Source organism: Neoarius graeffei, chromosome 12, assembly GCF_027579695.1.
Source record: "Neoarius graeffei isolate fNeoGra1 chromosome 12, fNeoGra1.pri, whole genome shotgun sequence".
Taxonomy (NCBI): domain Eukaryota; kingdom Metazoa; phylum Chordata; class Actinopteri; order Siluriformes; family Ariidae; genus Neoarius; species Neoarius graeffei.
In genome coordinates, this window is record NC_083580.1 from 58,132,736 (window position 1) to 58,154,733 (window position 21,998).

Consider the following 21,998-nt stretch of genomic DNA (forward strand, 5'->3'; position numbering starts at 1 on the left):
AAGTAAACTTTATTGTTTCAGCGAGTTGTCATGGCGGCGTCCACAAGCCAGGGCTGGAGCTGGTTTCTCGCTTTGGCTCTTGGAGTTTCTTTTCTGAAATGTTTACTGATAAATGCCTAGTGAGTGAACAGTTTAACCTGTTAAAATGAGTGTTGACACGTTTGATACATTAATTTTATTGGATTACTTGCTCTAACTTTGGTGTTAAATGTTGATTAAAAAAAAAAGTTTCTTGCCACTGTAATGGTATGAAGCTTGGGGGAAAAAAGTGTGTGTGTGTGTGTGGGGGGGGGGGGGGGGGGGGGTTCTTGTTATAGTAACTGGCCAGTTGATCTAGCCTCAGTCATTCCCTAGGACTGAGCAAAATGACAGTATGACATCACGATATTATCATTATGATCCAACATTATGAATTGTTGTATACCTCCATTGATACTCACTGTAAAGAGTAGCTAGTTACATGTTTTCCAGTTATTTTTGTACTAATATCTGTATTTCTCTGCTCAAAAATCCAGCTTGATCTAAACTGTTACCAGCTGCCAAAACTAGTTTGACCAGCTGGGCCTGTGATTTGGGAGCCTGGTAACTGTTCAGACAAGTTGTACTTTACAGCAGCATTTCATTCCATATTTGTTAACAGGGGGCGGCACGGTGGTGTAGTAGTTAGCGCTGTCGCCTCACAGCAAGAAGGTCCGGGTTCGAGCCCCGTGGCCGGCGAGGGCCCTTCTGTGTGGAGTTTGCATGTTCTCCCCGTGTCCGCGTGGGTTTCCTCCGGGTGCTCCGGTTTCCCCCACAGTCCAAAGACATGCAGGTTAGGTTAACTGGTGACTCTAAATTGACCGTAGGTGTGAATGTGAGTGTGAATGGTTGTCTGTGTCTATGTGTCAGCCCTGTGACAACCTGGCGACTTGTCCAGGGTGTACCCCGCCTTTCGCCCGTAGTCAGCTGGGATAGGCTCCAGCTTGCCTGCGACCCTGTAGAAGGATAAAGCAGCTAGAGATGATATGAGATTTGTTAACAGTAAATGCTCTTATGTGGGATCCAGATCAAACCTTGTACAGTGTGTAGATGTCTTTTTATTGTTGAAATTGTTTTATTGTGGGCAGCACGGTGGTGTAAGTGGTTACCTTGGTCGCCTCACAGCAAGAAGGTTCTGGGTTCGAGCCCAGCGGCCGGCGGAGGCCTTTCTGTGTGGAGTTTGCATGTTCTCCCCGTGTCTGCATGGGTTTCCTCCAAAGACATGCGGTTAGGTTAATATGGGATGGCCTTGGGCTGAGTGAAGCACCTAACTCCCAACTGCTCCCCGGGCGCTGTTAGCATGGCTGCCCACTGCTCTGGGTATGTGTGTGTGTTCACTGCTTCAGATGGGTTAAATGCAGAGAGGAATCTCACAAGTGTGTGATGAATAAAGTTGTGCTTTCTTTCTTTTCTTTCTTAAACCTTTGCATGTTGGTCCCCAAGTCAAAGTCCTTCCTGCGCCAGGACCTGGTCTTCCCAGGCAGTCTCCTGTCCCAGTACTAACCAGCTCTTGAGGCACATAGGTGTGGTGCCAATCTCCGTTTCAGTAGCCCTCAGCCTCTCACCTATTATACAGCTAGGGTTACAGTGGTGGGCTAGTCCTCTGGTAACCGTGAGAGTTTGACTCCCCACTCACATCTGTTTTGCAGTGTGCCTTGCCAGATGGCAGCCAGTACCATTTTTATCTTGGTCTTTTTTATGACCTGACTGCAAGTAGAACTCATGATCGAGAGGCAGACACAGTAACCACTAGGCCAGCTCACGATCTTATTGGTCCCCATTTACCCAATAATGCATTTATTGGGATTATTGTACAGTAATACTTAGCCATGGCGTAAAGGTTAGAGAAGCAGCCTTGGGCCCAAAGATTCACCAGTTTGATTCCCAGGACCGGCAGGAAAATCCATGGCTAAAGTGCTCTTGAGCAAGGCACCTAACCCTCAACTGCTCCCCAGGCACTGGGTATGTGTGTGCTTGTTGTACATAGCTCTGGAAAAGAGTGTTTGCTAAAATGCTTGTAATGTAATTTAACTAGTTCATAGATTGATACTGAATCTATGTAATATTTTAGGATTTCATAGCTATATACAGTACTGTGCAAAAGTCCTAGGCACGTGCAAAGAAATGCTGTAGAGCAAAGATGCCTTCAAAAATAATGAAATGATTCTACATTTTAAAAAAATACTGTAGGAAGGAGTAAACAGTAATAAATGAAATAAAGTCAATATTTGGTATAATGATCCTTTACTTAAATATAGTAGTCTCAGGTATAATTAGTGCAGTTTTGTAAGGAAATGAGTTGTACATTTTGCTGAGCATCTTGCAGAACCAGTCACGTTAGCTTCTTATTTTCACATCAAAACCCAGCAGCCTTCAGTGTGCTTTTGTCTGAAAAGTGTCTGCTTTCTGTACTGACATGCAAACATTTTTCTGTAACGTTTCATTTTGTGCTGGAAAACTAATGTTCGGAAATCTGAAATGTTTTTGTTCTACTCAATAACGTAGAAGTTATAAAATGAAACTCTTTAACAAAGTTTGTATTCAAAAAATAGGGTTCCTAAGACTTTTGCACAGCACTGTTTAGCTGTTTGTAATTTGAATGGGGAAGCCATGGCCTTATGGTTAAAGAAGCAGCTTTGGGACCAAAAGGTTGCTGGTTCAATTCCCTGGACATGCAGGAATGGCTGAAGTGCCCTTGAGCAAGGCAGCTAACCCCTGATAGGCTGCTCTGGGTATGTTGTATGTCGGTCTGGATAAGAGCATCTGCTAAATGCCTGTAATGTAATGAATAAACGTCTTATTTTCCAGTCACTCTACAGATTTTGAAGTCCACCGGAACTGGCTCGCCATCACTCACTCTCTGCCTGTGTCAAAGTGGTATTATGAGGTATTTACTCACAATGAACAATTCCAGTACACTCAGTCTGGTGATGCCATTGACCTCTAATTATCGTAGTGTAATTACAATCAAGCCTTTACATCCCTGTAATTAACGAAGAGTTTGACAGCTTTTTATTTTCTTGCCTTAATGCTTTCAGGCCACATCAGAGTGGACACTGGATTATCCTCCCCTGTTTGCATGGTTTGAGTTTGGACTGTCACACATCGCCAAATACTTCGATGCGAAGATGCTGGTTGTTGAGAACCTTAATTATGCCAGTCCTGCCACAGTGTTGTTCCAGAGACTTTCTGTCATTACCACTGATGTGATCTTCATTTATGCTGTTAGCGAGTACGATTGTGATAATCATATCTCACCCACACTATGATGACCCCAACCAACTAAAAATGCCATTGGCATCATTCTGAACTTGTGTACATACTGTTAAATCGTTTATATTTGGGGTTTGTGCCATTTTTAGATGTTGTAAATGTTTACGGGAAGACAAAGGAAAGGATCTGCTGGCAAAGCCATGTTTCATCCTGGCCACACTGCTGCTGTGGAACTGTGGACTTCTGATTGTTGATCGTATCCTTATTAAAATTATATACTGTCCTCATAAATATGAAACAATCCAATAGTGTATTTCTGCTCACTTTGAATCCATGTGTTTAATCCTTAAATAACATGATGTAGACATTCATTTCCAGTACAATGGCTTCCTTTTTGGAATTCTTCTGCTTTCAGTCGCACGACATCTTCAGGTACTGATTATTTGTTGGAGGACTTGTGTTTTCGCCTCTATTTATTTGTTTGATGATAAGTTCCCCATGTAACTCAAAAAATAGTGGATGGATTTAGGAAATTTTGAGGAAAGGTGGGCCAAGGAACAATTGATTTAGATTTTAGGACATACAATTGTGGTCAGAAGTTTACATACAGTGACATGAATGTCATGGCAATATTTGGGCTTTTAGTAATTTCTTTGAACTGTTCTTTTTCCATGGCAGAATGTACAGCATACATCTTTAAAAAAAAAAAAACACTAGAATTTGGTGCACAAGTTTTAATTTTCTTTGGGTTTTCTGAAATCAACACTTTTCATGGTAGAATTCATAGAGTTCAATTAAACTTGTTTTTTTTTCTTGGCATGGTCTCGACCTATAAGCACGGTTCATATATTTTTAATAGGGTTGAAGTCAGGACTTGTTTGACGCTTAATGTTAGCCTGCTTTATCCTCCACAACCAGCTCTGATCTGTGTTTGGGTTCATTGTCCTGTTGTAACTCCCAAGTCATGTTCAAGTCTCTGATTGTTTATGCTGAAGAATTCTGAGGTAGTCCTCCTTCTTCATTATTCCATCCACTTTGTGCAATGAACCAGTTCCACTGGCAGCAAAACAGCTCCAGAGCATGATGATCCTACCATCACCACCAGCTGGTACAGTGTCCCTCTGTACATGGTGGTCATTGTGGCCAAACAACTCAATCTTTGTTTCATCTGACCACACAGCTTTCTTCCAGAAGGCTTTTTCTTTGTCCGTGTGGTCTGCTTCAAACTTTAGTTAAGCTTGAAGGTGTCAATTTTGGAGCAGGGGGTTATTTCTTGGATAGCAGCCTCTTAGTCCATGGTGATCTGAACTGTAGACAGTGATCCATCAGCTTCCAATTCATGGCAGGGCTGTACCATGGTGGTTCCCAGGTTGTTTCTGACCATCCAAACCAATTTCCTTTCAGCTGAGGGTGACAGTTTGGGTTTTCTTGAAGCAAAGTGGCTTGGCAAAGTGACTACACCTCACAATAACTTGGATGCAATTGTTTGAATTGATCTTGGAATTTGCAGTTGTTTAGAAATGGCTCCAAGAGACATTTCAGAGTTGTGTATATCTGCGATCCTCTTTCTCAGATCTGCACTGAGCTCCTTGGACTTAATAATCCAAGTGAGCATATGTATATTTTTGACCCTGTATGTATAATTTTGACCCTGTGTTGATTTCAGAAAACCCAAAGAAATTTAAAACTGATGCACCAAATTCTAGTGTTTTTCTCATTATCTCTAGCTGCTTTATCCTGTTCTACAGGGTCGCAGGCAAGCTGGACCCTATCCCAGCTGACTACGGGCGAAAGGCAGGGTACACCCTGGACAAGTCGCCAGGTCATCACAGGGCTGACACATAGACACAGGCAACCATTCACACCTACGGTCAATTTAGAGTCACCAGTTAACCTAACCTGCATGTCTTTGGACTGTGGGGGAAACCGGAGCACCCGGAGGAAACCCACACGGACACGGGGAGAACATGCAAACTCCGCACAGAAAGGCCCTCGCCGGCCACGGGGCTCGAACCCGGACCTTCTTGCTGTGAGGTGACAGTGCTAACCACTACACCACCGTGCCCCCCATGTTTTTCTTTAAAAAAATAAATAAATTAATTAAAGATGTACACCGTTCAATCATTCTGCCACGGAAAAAGAACAGATCAAATAAATTATTGAAAGCCCAAATATTGCCATGACATTCATATCCAAGATGACATTCATGTCACTGTTTGTAAACTTTTGACCACAACTGTATATGTGGATCCAGGATTTAAAAAAATTTTTTTTTTAAATATTCTAATATGTGGCTTAGCAGAAATAAGCACTCTACTGAGTGCCCTTCTAGTTTTCTCTGTCTTTTTCTTCATCTTTTCTTCTATTTTTCACCCATCCATTTCAATTACTTTTATTCAAAATAGTGTATAGTAGAGGCAGATTACAAGTCAGTGTTTGTAATGTAAGATATGTCTTTATCTTAAGAAATAGAGGTTATTATATATTATAAGGAAAAAAGATCACAGTTTAAAAACCTCAATTTATTTTGTTAAACCAGACGAAATTAGTTAGATTTTCCAACCTAAGGTACAATTTCCATTAGGGAATTGAGGAACAGTTTGGCATCTGGTGCTGAATAAACACCACCTGCTCTTGTAAGTTTTGCAGTATTTAATTGATAATTGTAGTGTGATATTTGTACTACAGCATACTGTATATGCAAAATGATAAATTATGGCAAAATTATTTTGTGTTATAACTTACGACAATTTAAAGTTGTGCTTGGATTAAAGGTAGACTGCCTTTCATATTTTTCAAGTTTAGGTCATAAAAAGAATTTTCCCCGACACCCAATTAATTTGGCCCGGCTGGGCCCAGCCTGAATGAGCAACACGGAACCACTCTCCTGTGGATCCACCACCCGCAGGAGGTGCTGTAAGGGTCCAGTGCACTGTGGATCGGGTAGCAGCCAAAGGCGGAGGCCCTGGCATACTGATCCCCGGCTGACAAAACTGGCTTTTGGGACATGGAATGTCACCTCTCTGGTGGGAAAGGAGTCTGAGCTTGTGCGTGAGGTTGAGTGGTACTGACTAGATATAGTTGGGCTTACCTCAACGCATAGCTTGGGCTCTGGAACCAATTTCTTGGAGGGGGGTTGGATTCTCTTCCATGCTGGAGTTGCCAAGAGTGAGCGGCGCTGGGTAGGGGTGGGGCTATTGGTAGCCCCCCAGTTGAGCGTGCTAACATCAGAGTTCTCCCCAGTGAATGAGAGGGTCGTTTCCCTGCAACTTCGGGTCAGGGAATGGTCTCTGACTGTCATTTGCGCTTATGCACCAAATGGTAGTTCAGAGTACCCGGCCTTCTTGGAGTCCTTGAGTGGGGTGCTAGACAGTGCACCACGAGGGGACTCCATTGTTTTACTGGGGGACTTCAACGCTCATGTGGGCAATGACGGTGAGACCTGGAGGGGTGTGATTTGGGAGGAACGGCCTGCCCGATCTGAACCTGAGCAGTGTTCTGTTGTTGGACTTTTGTGCCATGCGCGGTTTGGCCATAGCGAACACCATGTTCGAGCATAAGGGTGTCCATAAGTGCACGTGGCACGAGGACACCCTAGGCCATAGATCGATGATTGACTTTGTAGTCGTTTCATCTGATCTACGACCATATGTCTTGGACATTCGGGTGAAGAGAGGAGCAGAGCTATCAACTGATCACTACCTGGTGGCGAACTGGATCAGATGGTGGGTGAGGAGGCCGGACAGACCTGGTAGGCCCAAATATGTAGTGAGGGTATGCTGGGAACGTCTGGCGGAGGCTCCCGTCCGTCGGATCTTCAACTGCCACCTCCGGCAGAGCTTCAACTATATACCGGGGAGGATGGGGACATTGAGTCCGAGTGGACCATGTTCCGCACCTCCATTGCTGAGGTGGCCATGCAGATCTGCGGCTGCAAGGTTGTTGGTGCCTGTCATGGCGGTAATCACCGAACCCGGTGGTGGACACCTGCGGTGAGGGGAGCTGTCAAGTTGGAGTCTTATTGGGCTTGGTTAGCCTGTGGGTCTCCAGAGGCAGCTGACAGATACCGACGGGCCAAGCGGAACGCAGCTCTGGCGGTCACTGAAGCAAAATCTCGGGTGTGGGAGGAGTTCGGTGAGGCCATGGAAAGTGACTTTCGGTCGGCCTCGAAGAGATTCTGGCAAACCGTCCGGCGGCTCAGGAAGGGGAAGCAGTGCTCTGTCCCTACCGTTTACAGTGAGGATGGAGTGCTGTTGACCTCAACTGGGGACATCATTTGGCAGTGGAAGGAATACTTCGAGGATCTCCTCAATCCCACCTTCATGTTGTTTGAGGAGGGCACAGAGTCTGAGGGTGCTTGAGAGGACTCGCCCATCACAGGGGCTGAGGTTGCCGAGGTGGTTAAAAAGCTCCTCGGTGGCCAGGCTCTGGGGGTGGATGAGGTTCATCCTGAGTTCCTGAAGGCACTGGATGTTGTTGGGCTGTCTTGGCTGACACGCCTCTTCAACATTTGCGTGGAGGTCAGGGACAGTGCCTCTGGATTGGCAGACTGGGGTGGTGGTCCCCCTTTTTAAAAAGGGGGACTGGAGAGTGTGTTCCAACTATAGGGGGATCACACTTCTCAGCCTCCTTGGGAAAGCCTATGCTGGGGTGCTGGAGAAGAGAGTCTGGTTGGTAGTCGAACCTCGGATTCAGGAGGAACAATGCGGTTTTCGTCCTGGTCATGGAACACTGGACCAGCTCTTTACCCTTGCAAGGGTACTGGAGGGTGCATGGGAGTTTGCCCAATCAGTCTACATGTGTTTTGTGGACCTGGAGAAGGCTTATGACCGTGTCCCTCGTGGCGCCCTGTGGGGGGTGCTTTGGGAGTATGGGGTTCAGGGCCCACTACTGCAGGCCATTTGGTCCCTGTATGACCGGAGCAGGAGTTTGGTTCGCATTGCCAGCAGTAAGTCAGACTCGTTCCCGGTGCATGTTGGACTCTGCCAGGGCTGTCCTTTGTCACCAGTTCTGTTCATTAACTTTTATGGACAGAATTTCTAGGCACAGCCAAGGGGCGGAGGGTGTCCGGTTTGGTGGCATCAGGATCATGTCTCTGCTTTTTGTGGATGATGTGGTCCTGTTGACTTCATCAATCTGTGACCTTACAGCATGCGCTGTAACAGTTTGCAGCTGAGTGCAAAGTGGCTGCGATGAGGATCAGTACCTCCAATTCTGTGGCCATGGCGCTCAGCTGGAAACGGGTGGAGTGCCTACTTCAGGTCGGGGGGGGGAGTTGCTACGTAAAGTGGAGGAGTTTAAATATCTCTGGGTTTTGTTCACGAGTAAGGGTAAGGGGGAGTGGGAGTTGGACAGTCGGATTGGGGCAGTGTCAGCAGTGATGCGAACGCTAAACTGGTCTGTTGTGGTAAAGAGAGAGCTGAGCCAAAAGGCAAAGCTCTCAATTTATTGGTCCACCTACGTTCCCACTCTTACCTATGGTCACGAGCTGTGGGTAGTGACCGAAAGAATGCGATTGTGGATACAAGTGGTAGAAATGAGTTTTCTCCGCAGGGTGGCTGGGCTCTCCCTTGGAGACAGGGAGAAGCTTGGTCATTCAGGAGAGACTCAGAGTAGAACCACTGCTCCTCCACATTGAAAGGAGTCAGTTGAGGTGGTTCGGGCACCTTGTTAGGATGCCCCCTGGACGCCTCCCAAGGGAGGTTCTCTGGGCATGCCCCACCGGGAGGACACGCTGGAGAGATTACATCTCTTGGTTGGCCTGGGAATGCCTCGATATTCCCCTAGAAGAGCTGGTGGTGGCCGGGGAGAGGGAAGTCTGGGCTGCTCTTCTTAGGCTGCTACCCCCGCGAGCCGGATAAGCGGTAGAAAATGGATGGATGGACCCAATTATTTTTGTTGAGTGGACCGAAAGCTACTGAATTTGAATCACAGACTTCCAATGTTTTTATTAATAGAACAATTTAATGAATTTAGGGCCCAGTTCAAGATACTATGTCATGCATCACATGCTGGGCCTTCCCTGTTCATGCAAAGCATTGTGGGATACAAATTTGAAACAGGAGAGAAAAATGATGGACGCGAGTGTGCGAATGAAATGTGAAAGACCGACTACAGTAATGGAAAGCGAGAAGAAAAGATGTTATGTTGCAAAAGAAAGGAAACACAGGACCAAACTAATAAATATCGGCGGTCAGCGAGCACTTCTGTGTTATCAGCTGTTTGTTTAGCGACAGAATGATGTAACTGTCAGTGCACGGTCAAGGTATACCTGTAGAGATGGCAGTAATGCAACACTGTGAATGCCAGCTGCTGTAAAACCCAAAAGAAGAAAATAAACCTGCGCATGCGCACACGGACTTCCTTTGTCTGCTTGACTGCATGAAGCAAGCAATTTCATGCACATTATTTGCTTGGGAATCCCCTCAAATTAAATAACTTCCCAGCCACAGAATGGCCTGGGGTTGTGTGGGTTTTTTTTTTTTGGGGGGGGGGGGGGATATTACAGAAATAAACATATCACAATGACCAAATTTCAGAGGGAACTAAATTTCACAGATTTTATGAAGTCGAAAGGCCGTATAACTTTAAAGTTAGTTACTGTGTCAATTGCCCACCTTGCACTATTCTTTGTTCTGTAGCTGGTTGAGGATGGTGGTGTGAGGCCCTTCTACCTCTCTTTTTAATGATTTTATCTTTTACTATTTAACAGTTATTCGCTGAAGGTGAAATGAATATTGGTGAATAATAAGCGAGACGAATTTGAGGTTGTTATTCACCGATATTCACTGATAATTGTTTGTGTAAGTACACAGGCAATTATTTTAAAAAATAATTTATTTCAAGCTTCAAAAGAGGCATGCAAATGTAACTAGACTGCATTTCCGCAGAGAAAATGCAGTGTGCTTGCTGAGCTGTAGCAGAACAGCTAGCATGCTAAAAGCTAGCATGCCAACATGCTAATGCCAACATACTAACAACTAGCATGCTAACAGTTAGCATACTAACATGCTAAAAGCTAACATGTTAATGATAACATGCTAATAGATAACATGCTAACAGCTAGCATTCTAACATGCTAATGATGATTAACATGCTATTTGTTAAAATTCTAACACTTTAAGGCTAATATGCGGACAGCTATCATGCTAACAGGCTAACATGCTAATGGCTAGTATGTTAACTTTTAGCATGCTAACACGCTGAGGGTGACATGCTAACAGTTAGCATGCTAACATGCTCAGACAAACTTGCTAACAGCAAACATGCGAACTCTGCATGCTACCATGCTAATCCTAACATGTTAACAGCTCTCATGATAACTTGCTAATGATGAACATGCTAACAACTCGCGAGCTAACAGCGGGCATGATATCGTAATGGGTAACATGCTAACAGCTAGCATGGTAACACGTGAATGCTTATATGCTAATTGCTATCATGTGTGCGTGTAAGTATTCCTAATAAAGTGGCCATTAAGTTGAAGTTGATTTGCTATAAAAGTCTCAAATGAGCAGATCCTTGCCAAATGCATCATCACCTATGGGGGAAGGGAGGAATGACTCAGTCAAGCTTCCATTGATTAGCGGCAAAATGGAGAAAAAATGGACGGATGAAAGGCAAGACAAAGACGAGTGCGGGTCAGAACCGATATCGTGTGTGATGGGTGATTTGGCCTGAGGTGCCGTATGAAGTTTGGTGGATGTGTGGTGAAGTGTTACTGAGCAAAACTCCATTCATTTGAATGGGGCCAAAAATCATTGGAAACCTGTGGAGGTAAAAAGAGATGCGTGAACACCAAGGAAAAGACAAGTGCAGGTCTCAGATGAGGGGATGGATCTGTGCAGGGACTTGGCCTGAGGCATCAAGTGAAGTTTCTTGAAGTTTGGTTACTTGGTTAAAAAACTGATGGAGAGTGAAAGTTTTTCTCCTGAAACACCATTCATTTTCAATGGGGCCAAAAATCAATGCAAGCCTATAGAGGGAAAAAGGGATGAGCAAAAAGGAAGGAAAAATATGAGTGCGGGTCAGAACCGATTGCATGTATGTGTCAGGGGAGTTGGCCTGAAGTATCATATGAGGTTTGGTGCATCTGCGATGGAGCGTGTCCGAGTAGGACGATTCGATTCATGAGCCCTATTCATTCTCTATGGGGAAAAAAACAAAAGAAAAACGACAAGAACAAGAGAACGGGCACGTTGATCCAAAAGCTGTATACAAGCACACTACACCACTTCGGGCCAGACGTCTCAGAGTTGGAACGGTGTCTCTATCTCGAACGGCCTAGGAGGAGTAGTGGATCCAAAAAACGTGTCGGAATAAGGCAGAATAAGTAAACTTAAGAAGAACAATAGTGTGCTTGCCTTTAAGCACACTAATAATTTTTCCACATTGTGGATGTTGCAGTGAATAGATCAGTGTGCATAAATGGCACTGATTATTCCTGCATTCTCAACACTGTTGTTTAAATGGAAAAAGTAAATGTTTAGTCCTTTTTAAAGAATTAAAATAGCAAATATCCTCTCATCTTTAAATGTTTCACTTTTGCTATAATAATTGTAGCCTGAGTAGGATTTGTACTCCTCACCTCATCTCTTCTTATAAAGCACTCTGTTAATCCATTGTCTTTCTCTGCTTGTGTTTAAACAGAACAGACATTTCGAGGGTGCCCTACTGTTTTCTCTCCTCTTAAACCTGAAGCACATATTCCTGTACATTGCACCAGCCTATGGAATCTTCCTGCTCAGGTGTTTCTGCTTCACTCAGAGTAACGCAGGTTTGGATTTTCAAAAACATCGGAGTGTCTTGTTGCGTTTATGGAGTTCTACGTGTGCTTCAGTGATGATAATTTGAATGTTGTTGAGAATTAATCTAACATCGAAATTGCAGTTCGAAATTCATACTAGAACAGTTCAGAATCTGAACTCCTGCTTGAATACATGATTTGACATTAAAAAAACACACAAGCACTTTAGTCCTTTTCTACACGTCGCTAAATTCATTCACATTTTTCGCAACGTAAAATAACATCCAGGAAATACATGCGCAGAATCGTACATTGAATTTATAGATTGAATACTTTTTTCTTTTGTTTATCTGCTTATTTCATTTAGAATTTCATGTGTTAGATTGGACCTGCAATTCATTTTCAGTTAATTTAAGATTATTTAACAGTTATTCCACGAAATCGAGTTGTACATGAGCTGATAGCCGACGAGGCGTGTAGCGCTGAGTTTGCTATAAGCCACGTATGACGATATTGAATGGAATAACTTATTATATTCGCATTCACTGGATTTTGAGAAACAGAGCATTTTTATTTTTTGCAAATTCGATAAACAAAAACGTCCTACCAAATCATTTCTGCTTAGAATGTAAACAAACTGGCGAAATGACAGTTTTGAAAAATGTGTGAAAATTTGTGAAAAATGTGATAATAATAATTCTTGAAAAATAAAAAAATACATTCTTATCAAATACGTACTTTTTATTCCATTTATTTATTTATTTATTTATTTATTTATTGGGTTTCGCTTTCGAGTAGAGTTTTTATTTCGTCCCCGTTTGGTTCAGCAACACGCCACCATTTTGTTTTTCTCTACTCATGGTATATAAGCTGATATCCTAGTAGTAGGCTATCAGTGGATAGAATAATTTCCAATAGCAGCATTATGCCAAAGTGTTGTATTCCTCTTATACAATGTAAACCTGCCATGATTTTACATTTTTTATTTATTAAAGAATGAAACGTTATGTTTTTACGACTACCAACTTTGTTGGAGGAGGTCATGTTTTCGCCTCAGTTTATTTGTTTGTTTGCTTGTTCCCAACATAACTCAAAAAGTAGTGAACAGAGTTTGATGAAATTTTGAAGAAAGGTAAGCCGTGGACCAAGGAAAAATTTATTAGATTTTGATGCAAATGTGGCTCCAGGATTTTTTTTTTTTTGTCTGTTCCCAACGTAACTCAAAAAGTAGTGAATGGATTCTGTTGAAATTTGGTGTAGTATTATCCTAGATTCAAGTGATTTTGATGTTGATAATGTGACTTGGCGGAGGTATACACTCTACCATGTGCTTTTCTAGTACTAATTATGAAATTATCAGAATTGGGGCTTCAATAGCATCGTTGTATATGCATAATTAATAAGCCTAAACAAGAAATAACAAGAAATTTTGATATAAAAATTTTAATAATATCATGAAATTCAGTGCTTTGCACGAATTCCACAAGTTCATGGTACGTGTATATGAATTAAAGCATAAAATTTTCTTAACGTCTCTTTTTTCTTTAGATGGTTCAGTGAGGTGGAAAAGTTTCAGCTTTTTCCGCTTCGTAGTTCTTGGATTTATTGTGCTGTCCATCTTTGCTGTGTCATTTGGACCCTTTATTATTCTGGTATGTATCTCATTTGATTCTTTGTCATAAACTTCATGAACTCTCTCTGATTGTTTCTTTGATATAAAGCAACATTATTGCTGAATACTTCTTTTTTTTTTCTGATCTATTAAAGGGTCAAATTCCACAAGTCCTTTCCAGACTCTTCCCTTTCAAGCGTGGGTTATGTCACGCCTACTGGGCCCCTAATATCTGGGCACTGTACAACATAGCAGACAAAGCTCTCTCTGTCCTGGGTATGGAAAAAAAAATGTTTTTCTTATAACAATCCATTTGTTAGGAGTAAAACACTTGGGGATGTGCTACGATAGGAAAATAATCAAAGGTGGGCTGGTGTAATTCGGCCTGACGCCAAGCGTAGTTTCTGTAATCACCATAACGTTGAATATTTTCCTATAATAGCATATCCCAACGTGCTTTATTCTTCTTCTACCTCAGCAAGTTGTCAGTGATTGATTACAATGTTTTATTTATGACAAAATAAACACCATTTGGAATATTGCACTTTTATCCATTTCTAGGTAGCATTTATGTTATGGAACATTCACACAAGAAGTTAGTTCCTGCAACAGAACCTTGTTCACGTTTTCTTCAGTAGATGTGAGTTTGAATCCCGATGATGCCATAGCTATCTCTGGCCAGGAGACAAGGGGGCAAAATTAGCCATGCTGTCTAGGTGGGCGGGGCATACTCTCTCTCTCCTGTCAATCACAGTGACCCTTGTTAATCTCCAGTGTCTGTGAACTCATGTATGCGGAAGAGGGCAGATAATGCTTTCATCCGTGTGTGTTACACTGCCTTGTGGCACAGCATGAGCAGCAGTGTGAAAACATGTAGTTGGCACATGTGTTAGCCCTCACCCTGTCCAGTTGGTAGCTGTTGTATGATTGGGGAGAGCTGACTGGAGGGTGGGAAATGGCAGGGGAGAACATAGGGAGCCAGCAATACTGTCAGAGATGCTGTTTTAGAAAATTAATCAACACCGTCTGATCAGATTTAAGAATTCGCCAGTGCTGTAGTATAAGCAGTCGTGATTATTAAAACTCCGCCTAACAGTTATTGCTTATTTTAGGTGTAAAATTCAAACTGCTTGACCAGAACAAACTTCCCAAAGCTTCGATGACTGGAGGTTTGGTTCAGGAATTTCAACACGCCGTTCTTCCACCTGTGTCTCCTCTAGTGACACTTGTTTGTACTTTACTGTCAATCCTGGTGAGTGTTTGGTTGTGCACTATAAGTAATAACCCTGCTGGTGCCCAGTTCTGTTAAAATAGTTGTGATTTGAAATAACTTGATGAACCTCATTCAGCCTCACTGAGCAGCTGAATTGTTTTTCATCGACATTTATCTTCAACAGTTATTCCACGAAATCGAATCATACATGAGCTGATAGCCGATGAGGCACATAGCGCTGAGTTGGCTATAAGCCATATACAACTAGAATGAGTGGAATAACTGTTCTATCCACATTCACTGGATTTTGAGAAACAGAGCATTTTTATTTTTTACAAATTCGATAAATAAAAACTTTATACAAAACGTCCAGCAAAATAATGTCCGCTTAGGCGGACTTCTTACAAACCTATCGATGGCTGAATGAATTGACTTTTTCGTGTTTGTTTTTTTTGTAGAAAGTTCCGTCTTGCTGTCATGCCAAGGTATAGAATAGCTTTAGACATTTATTTAATTCTTTCTTGGACATTTCAGTCATGTAATTTTCAAACGTCTTTGAGCTTTTGAATCAGTCTAAAAAAATTCAGCAAATTTTAATGCTTAAAGATGAAGAATGTCAAGAAACCGGCAAAATGGCAGTAGCAATTTGTGAAAAATGCTATAATAATAATAATTATACATACGCCCTGTGATGACCTGGCGACTTGTCCAGGGTGTACCCCGCCTTTCGCCCGTAGTCAGCTGGGATAGGCTCCAGCTTGCCTGCAACCCTGTAGAACAGGATAAAGCAGCTACAGATAATGAGATGAGATGAATTATACATACGGGCCACTTTTTCCGTGGAATAAAAACATGTATTCTGTTCCCTTCTAATGGGTTTATTGATGGCATGCAATATTATCATATCGCTTATCCTCTGTGTATTACGCCACTGTACCCAATGGAGAATGAGCATGCAATATTGTTACGATATTGCACGTTGTCAAGACAATACGACATCACACATTGGAGCTCATGCAAATATCCAGTGACACAAAACTTTTCTGCTGCGCATGTGCACAATCATTTCTTTGTCTGCCGGGAAAAAGAGAAGACGAGGCTAATCCAGTGCTACTGCTTGGATTAGCTATGCTATAATTTAAGCATTAAATAAATAAACTAAAAACTGAAACTAAAGACGCGCTGAACACCTGAAAGCCTACCAAAACTTCATTATATATTCTTCACGCATATTTATAAGAGAAAAACATACCAACGGACATCGAAAAACTGGAAAAGAGACACGTCGGAGATGTAAAATTTCCGTGCTAGTGAGTGACTGTGACAATTTGGAAACAAACATGACCGTGAGGTTTGCTTTGTTAAAAGTGGAAGATTTTGAGAGAATTTTGGTCGCCAGGTCGCTTCGTTGTGTGTAGTTGTCGATGTTGATTTTAAAAGTAACTAAGTAAATTGCACAGGGAAATGAATACTTAAGTCTGAGTGGAAAAATGTTGTGGCGTGCGTGCGTGGAAGAAGAGTCTTGGGACAGAAATCTTAGTTTCTCGGTCGTTAGCCTGTGCTACTGATGAACACTTCCTCGGCTGGAAGGTGACTTCACTGCCGTGCTGATGAACCCTACACCGGCTGTAGGTGACTTTACTGCTGCACTAACAGCACCAACTTGCACGTAAGCTAGCGCTGGTCTTCGAGTATGCTGATATGAAGAGTATGTATGTATTATAATATTAATAATAATATTGGCTGGCTTTTTAGCTAGCATGATATTGAACTCATCTTTGACTCGTTCAGTATCATGCTAGCTGAATGGAATATATCTGATATACCACTCAAAGCCAGCCAATATTATTTAATGCTTGAAAAATGGAAAAAAAAGAGATACATTCTTACCATCAAATGCTTTCATTCCATATTTTGTTGCTTTTATTTTTTTCTTTGTATTTTTTGGGGTTTTGTTTTGGAGTAGTTTTTATTTTGCGCTCGGTTGGTTCAGCAATATGCTCTGCCATTTTGTTTTTCTCTGCTCAAGGTATATGAGCTGATAGCCTAGTAGTAGAGTAGCCAATCAGAGTGCGTAATTGCTCATGTCCAGTGAATGTGGATAGAATAATGTACATTATACAGAATAAGAATGACTGACTAAAAAGTATGAAGTCTAAATTAAGTAAAAGTGTCAATTCATGAAGAATATTTCATTTGAAAATTATCACTTACATTCATAAATAATAACTTTATAAGAAAGATATCTTTAAAAAAATGATGTACCCCTACTGCTGATTACTTGATAAAGTACATTAGCTTTTTTTTTTGTACACACAGGAATTAAAAAATAGAAATGCCTGTAAATTGATTATTTTTAAGAATTTTAAGAACATCACTTCATCTTTATATATATCCCGTTCATACTATTATTGTACACATATTGATATAGATTCAAGAAATCCTATTAACCTTAAATGGTTTAGTTTAAGTAGTGTATTTGTTAAAGAAATAGTTTATCCAGAAATCAAATTATATTGTCATCTGAATTACTGTTGATTGACAATTCTCATTTCAAATCCTTGGCCACGCCCCCTGCCAGAGTCCGATGCTAATTGGAAGATTCTATAAAGTTTTGCCAGAAATATTTTTTCCTTTTTGTCCCTTGTAGCCTGTTGTGTTCAGTACGTGGCAAAGACCTAACGGAGCCCGAGGTTTCCTGCGCTGCATGATTATTTGTGCCCTCGGCTCTTTCATGTTTGGTTGGCATGTCCATGAGAAAGCCATTCTAATGGCAATACTTCCTCTAAGGTAATCTTTTACTTTATATTTTAGAACAGAATCTAAACTTATTTTGTTGCTCATACTTTTTTTTTTTTTTGTCTGTTTCTTTCCAGCTTGCTAGCGGTAGAAAGTAAAGATGATGCTCGAACCTTTCTGATCCTAAGTACAACAGGCCATTTTTCCCTTTTTCCACTCCTCTTTACAGCACCAGGTATGGACACGTGTCTGTCACTTCAACATTACAGAACTGTGGTTAAGTTTATAAACATCTCATCCTCTTTTTTTTTTTTTTTCATGCAGAGCTGCCTATCAAAATTCTATTCGTGCTGATGTTTACAATCTTCAGTTTTACCTCATTCAGGAAGCTTTTCAGGTCAGTTCATGATATTTTGGCTATTTTGCCATTTTTCAATACAACACATTGATGAATTTCACCACCTTAGATTCTAAACAGTATCTTTGGGAGTAGTATGTTTTTTGTAACATACACTACAAATAAACATGTATTACAGTTAGAGTACCACAAAAATATAATATTTTGTTGAATATGAGATGATGGATCAGATTTTCAGCTTTCATTTCCTGATCTTTACATCTAGATCTGTTAACTAACTTAGAACATAGCACCTTTTTGTTTGAACCTACCCATATTTTCAAGAGATGAACAATATGGAAACGTGGCTGACGGGTGTTTCTTGTTGCCCAGATGTGCGCTGTTAGACTGATTGCTTAAAGTGCATATTCTGGACCAATTTGTTTTTTTGTTTTTTTATACGAAAGTATGTCCCTTTACACACTCATCCAGAAGAGTAATTTTGCACAAGGCCATCTGTCTACAGCAGAAAAAAATAAAATAACAAAGCACATCTGGAAAAATCCCAAGGGAGTCTGGAGCCAGATTCGTGACGTTACCTGCGGAAGCGCCAGCAGGCTGCGCGAGCTTTGCACGGTTTCAGTGCACAGCCTGTGTAGACCAAGCGCTCCCATTTCTCTCTCATTGTCTGGTCTTTTGGAAAACGATGAGTACTAATCCCATCAAGATTGGTGTTGCTACACCCTCCTACGATGCATCTGTTAACCATTTTAATAATTCTGCGATAATGTTGAAGAAATTTGCAGAAAACCACCAGGTCGTTTTCTCATAAACAAACCAGCGCTGATGTAGGATTCAGAGGGAGGCATCCCGCACATGTGGTTCTGCAAGATGCTCAGTAAAACCTACAGCTCATTTCCTTATAAAACTGCACTCATTGTACCTGAGACTACTTTTTTTTTAAGCAAAGGGTTGTCTCAGACCAAATATTGACTTTCATTTATTATGGCTTACTGCTGTTGGTAGTTTTTTTTTTTTTTTTAATTTTAAATTGTTGAAACATTTAATTTCATTATTTTTAAGCTATTTTTGGTTGACAGCATTTCTTTACATGTGCCTAAGACTTCTGCACAGTACTGTATGGATATATGAGTGTAAAAGAGTTGGATGTTTTGCTTTGTGTTTTTCAAGAAGCAGATGTTATACCACTGACTCGTTATCCCTGATGATTTTTTTTTTCTTGCAGTAAAGCGGGCTGGTTGGTGAACTCAGTGGAAGCTGTATATCTCCTGGGCCTGGTTGTTCTGGAGCTCATCTGTGAGATTGTTTACCCGCTGACTCGCTGGCAGCAGACGTTTCCCTTCATCCCTCTGCTCTTCACCTCTGTCTATTGTGCACTGGGTGTAGTCTACAGCTTCATCAGACTCTACCTGTCAGTGTTCAGTGCTTCCAGCAGCAAAGTGAAAACTCAGTAATGCATGAAGGTTGTAGAAACACTGGGATGTTCGATAACGTGGAGCTCTAATTAAATTTTGTTTACAATTATGTGACCATATGTTACTTTGGACCCATAAAACTACTTTTGAGGAAGGGGTGTCTATCAATGTAAGTACTTTTATTTTGATATGCAGTCATTTTCTCTTGAATGTGGTGTTTTAATTAAAGAACTATACTTTCACTTTTCTTCCATCACCTTTTCCTGGCTTTTTTTTAATAAATAATATTGCAGCTCGGAGGCAAAAAAACCCCCACAACATTGATATTTTTCCACATTTTATTCTTCATAAGGCAAAAACACAACTGCATAGATGTTCAGGCTATACTTCACTTGACTTGTAAAGTGTCCACAAAAATAAATTCTGATTAATACTTAGTGTTTACAGCATGAAAATGAAATGTGTACATGTATTATAATGTAGTCCTCAGAGATTACAGTTGAAGAAAAGCCCTTATTCATGATTGAATGTGGACATAAAACATGATATTGGTAGAAATTGTAAGTAAATAAATAATGTACAGTATATGATAATTTTTACAATTTCTACAAATATAATGTGAAACCTGTCATTTACAACCCCAAAATCAGGAAAAGCTGGGGCGCTATGTTGAAATTGAAATTAAAACTGAAAACAATGATTTGTAAATAATCTTTGTCCTGTCTTGCATTCAAAATAATACAACAGCACATTATTTGATGTTTTACCTCATGAGTTTTTTTTTCAAAATAAATACATTTCAATTTTGATTCTTGCAACACATTTCAAAAAAAGTTGGGAAAGTAAAGCATTAACCACTTTGTAATGTTGCCATTCCTTCTCACAACACTTAAAAGATATTTAGGGACTGAAGACACCAAGTGATAAAGTGTTTCCGGTGTTATTTTGGCCCATGGCTCCTGCAAACAGGTGTAAAGGTGTGCAGCAGTTTGGGGGTGACATTATCATATTTTTTTGTTTCAAAATTCACCACACATTCTCTATTGTGGACAGAGGGGACAGGCTCTCTCTCCTTCTACAGCCATGCCTTTGTAATGTGTGCAGAATGTGTTTTTGCATTGTCTTGAAATACCCCTGGAAAAGCTATCGTCTTGAAGGCAGTATATATTGCTCCAAAATTTCAATGTACTCTTCTGAATTAATGCTGTCATCACAGAAGGGTAAGTTAATAGTGCTTGACAAAGGTTTGCCAAAGTAATCCCGAGCCCATGCGGTTATATTAGCTATAGCTGAATGATGGTTCTTGATGCAGTGCTGTCTGAGGAATCGGAGATCACAGGTGTTCAGCTTAGGCTTATGCCCTTGCCCTTTATGCACCAAAATTCCTCCAGATTCCTTGAATCATTTAAATATTATATACCATAGAGGGTGAACTATCCAAATCCCTTTCTATCTTTCTTTGAGGAACATTGCTTTTAAACATTTCAATAATTTTCTCATTTTTTTGCTGCTCAAAGACTAAACCTTTCCTGGATACTGATAGGATTAGCAGTTAATTTGAAGGTGAAATTAGAGTCAGGTGTTTTCAATCAATGGGATGAAAATCAGGTGTGAGTGGGCACCCTGTTTTATTTAAAGAACAGGGCTCTATCAAAGTCTGATCTTCACAACACGTTTGTGGAAGTGTATCATGGCACGAACAAAGGAGATTTCTGAGGACCTCAGAAAAAGCGTTGTTGATGCTCATCAGGCTGGAAAAGGTTACAAAACCATCTTTAAAGAGTTTGGACTCCACCAATACACAGTCAGACAAATTGTGTACAAATGGAGGAAATTCAAGACCATTGTTACCCTCCTCAGGAGTGGTCGACCAGCAAAGATCATTCTGAGAGCAAGGCGTGTAATAGTCGGCAAGGTCACAAAGGACTCCAGGGTAACTTCTAAGCAACTGAAGGCCTCTCTCACATTGGCTAATGTTCATGAGTCCACCATCAGGAGAACACTGAACAACAATGGTGTGCATGGCAGGGTTGCAAGGAGAAAGCCACTGCTCTCCAAAAAGAACATTGCTGCTCCTCTGTAGTTTGCTAAAGAGCACGTGGACAAGCCAGAAGGCTATTGGAAAAATGTTTTGTGGACGGATGAGACCAAAATAGAACTTTTTGTTTTAAATGATAAGCGTTATGTTTGGAGAAAGGAAAACACTGCATTCTGGCATAAGAAACTTATCCCATCTGTGAAACACGGTGGTGGTAGTATCACAGTTTGGGCCTGTTTTGCTGCATCTGGGCCAGGACGGCTTGCCATCATTGATGGAACAATGAATTCTGAATTATACCAGCGAATTCTAAAGGAAAATGTCAGGACATCTGTCCATGAACTGAATCTCAAGAGAAGGTGGTTCATGCAGCAAGACAACGACCCTAAGCACACAAGTCGTTCTACCAAAGAATGGTTAAAGAATAATAAAGTTAATGTTTTGGAATGGCCAAGTCAAAGTCCTGACCTTAATCCAATCGAAATGTTGCAGAAGGACCTGAAGCGAGCAGTTCATGTGAGGAAACCCACCAACATCCCAGAGTTGAAGCTGTTCTGTATGGAGGAATGGGCTAAAATTCCTCCAAGCCGGTGTGCAGGACTGATCAACAGTTACTGGAAACATTTAGTTGCAGTTATTGCTGCAC

General features: G+C 41.2%; 1 protein-coding gene across 1 annotated transcript; it reads left to right on the top strand.

The window, feature by feature from the left end:
• Positions 1–4: 4 nt before the first annotated feature.
• Positions 5–20,025, top strand: alg8 (ALG8 alpha-1,3-glucosyltransferase). Its single transcript, XM_060936121.1, has 13 exons — positions 5–119; positions 2,827–2,905; positions 3,057–3,250; positions 3,381–3,487; positions 3,596–3,663; positions 11,881–12,007; positions 13,526–13,629; positions 13,745–13,865; positions 14,702–14,841; positions 17,453–17,592; positions 17,679–17,776; positions 17,866–17,938; positions 19,125–20,025. The coding sequence occupies exons 1-13, from the start codon at positions 31–33 to the stop codon at positions 19,351–19,353; spliced, it is 1,569 nt and encodes a 522-aa protein (XP_060792104.1). The 5' UTR covers positions 5–30; the 3' UTR covers positions 19,354–20,025.
• The last annotated feature ends 1,973 nt before the right edge of the window (positions 20,026–21,998 follow it).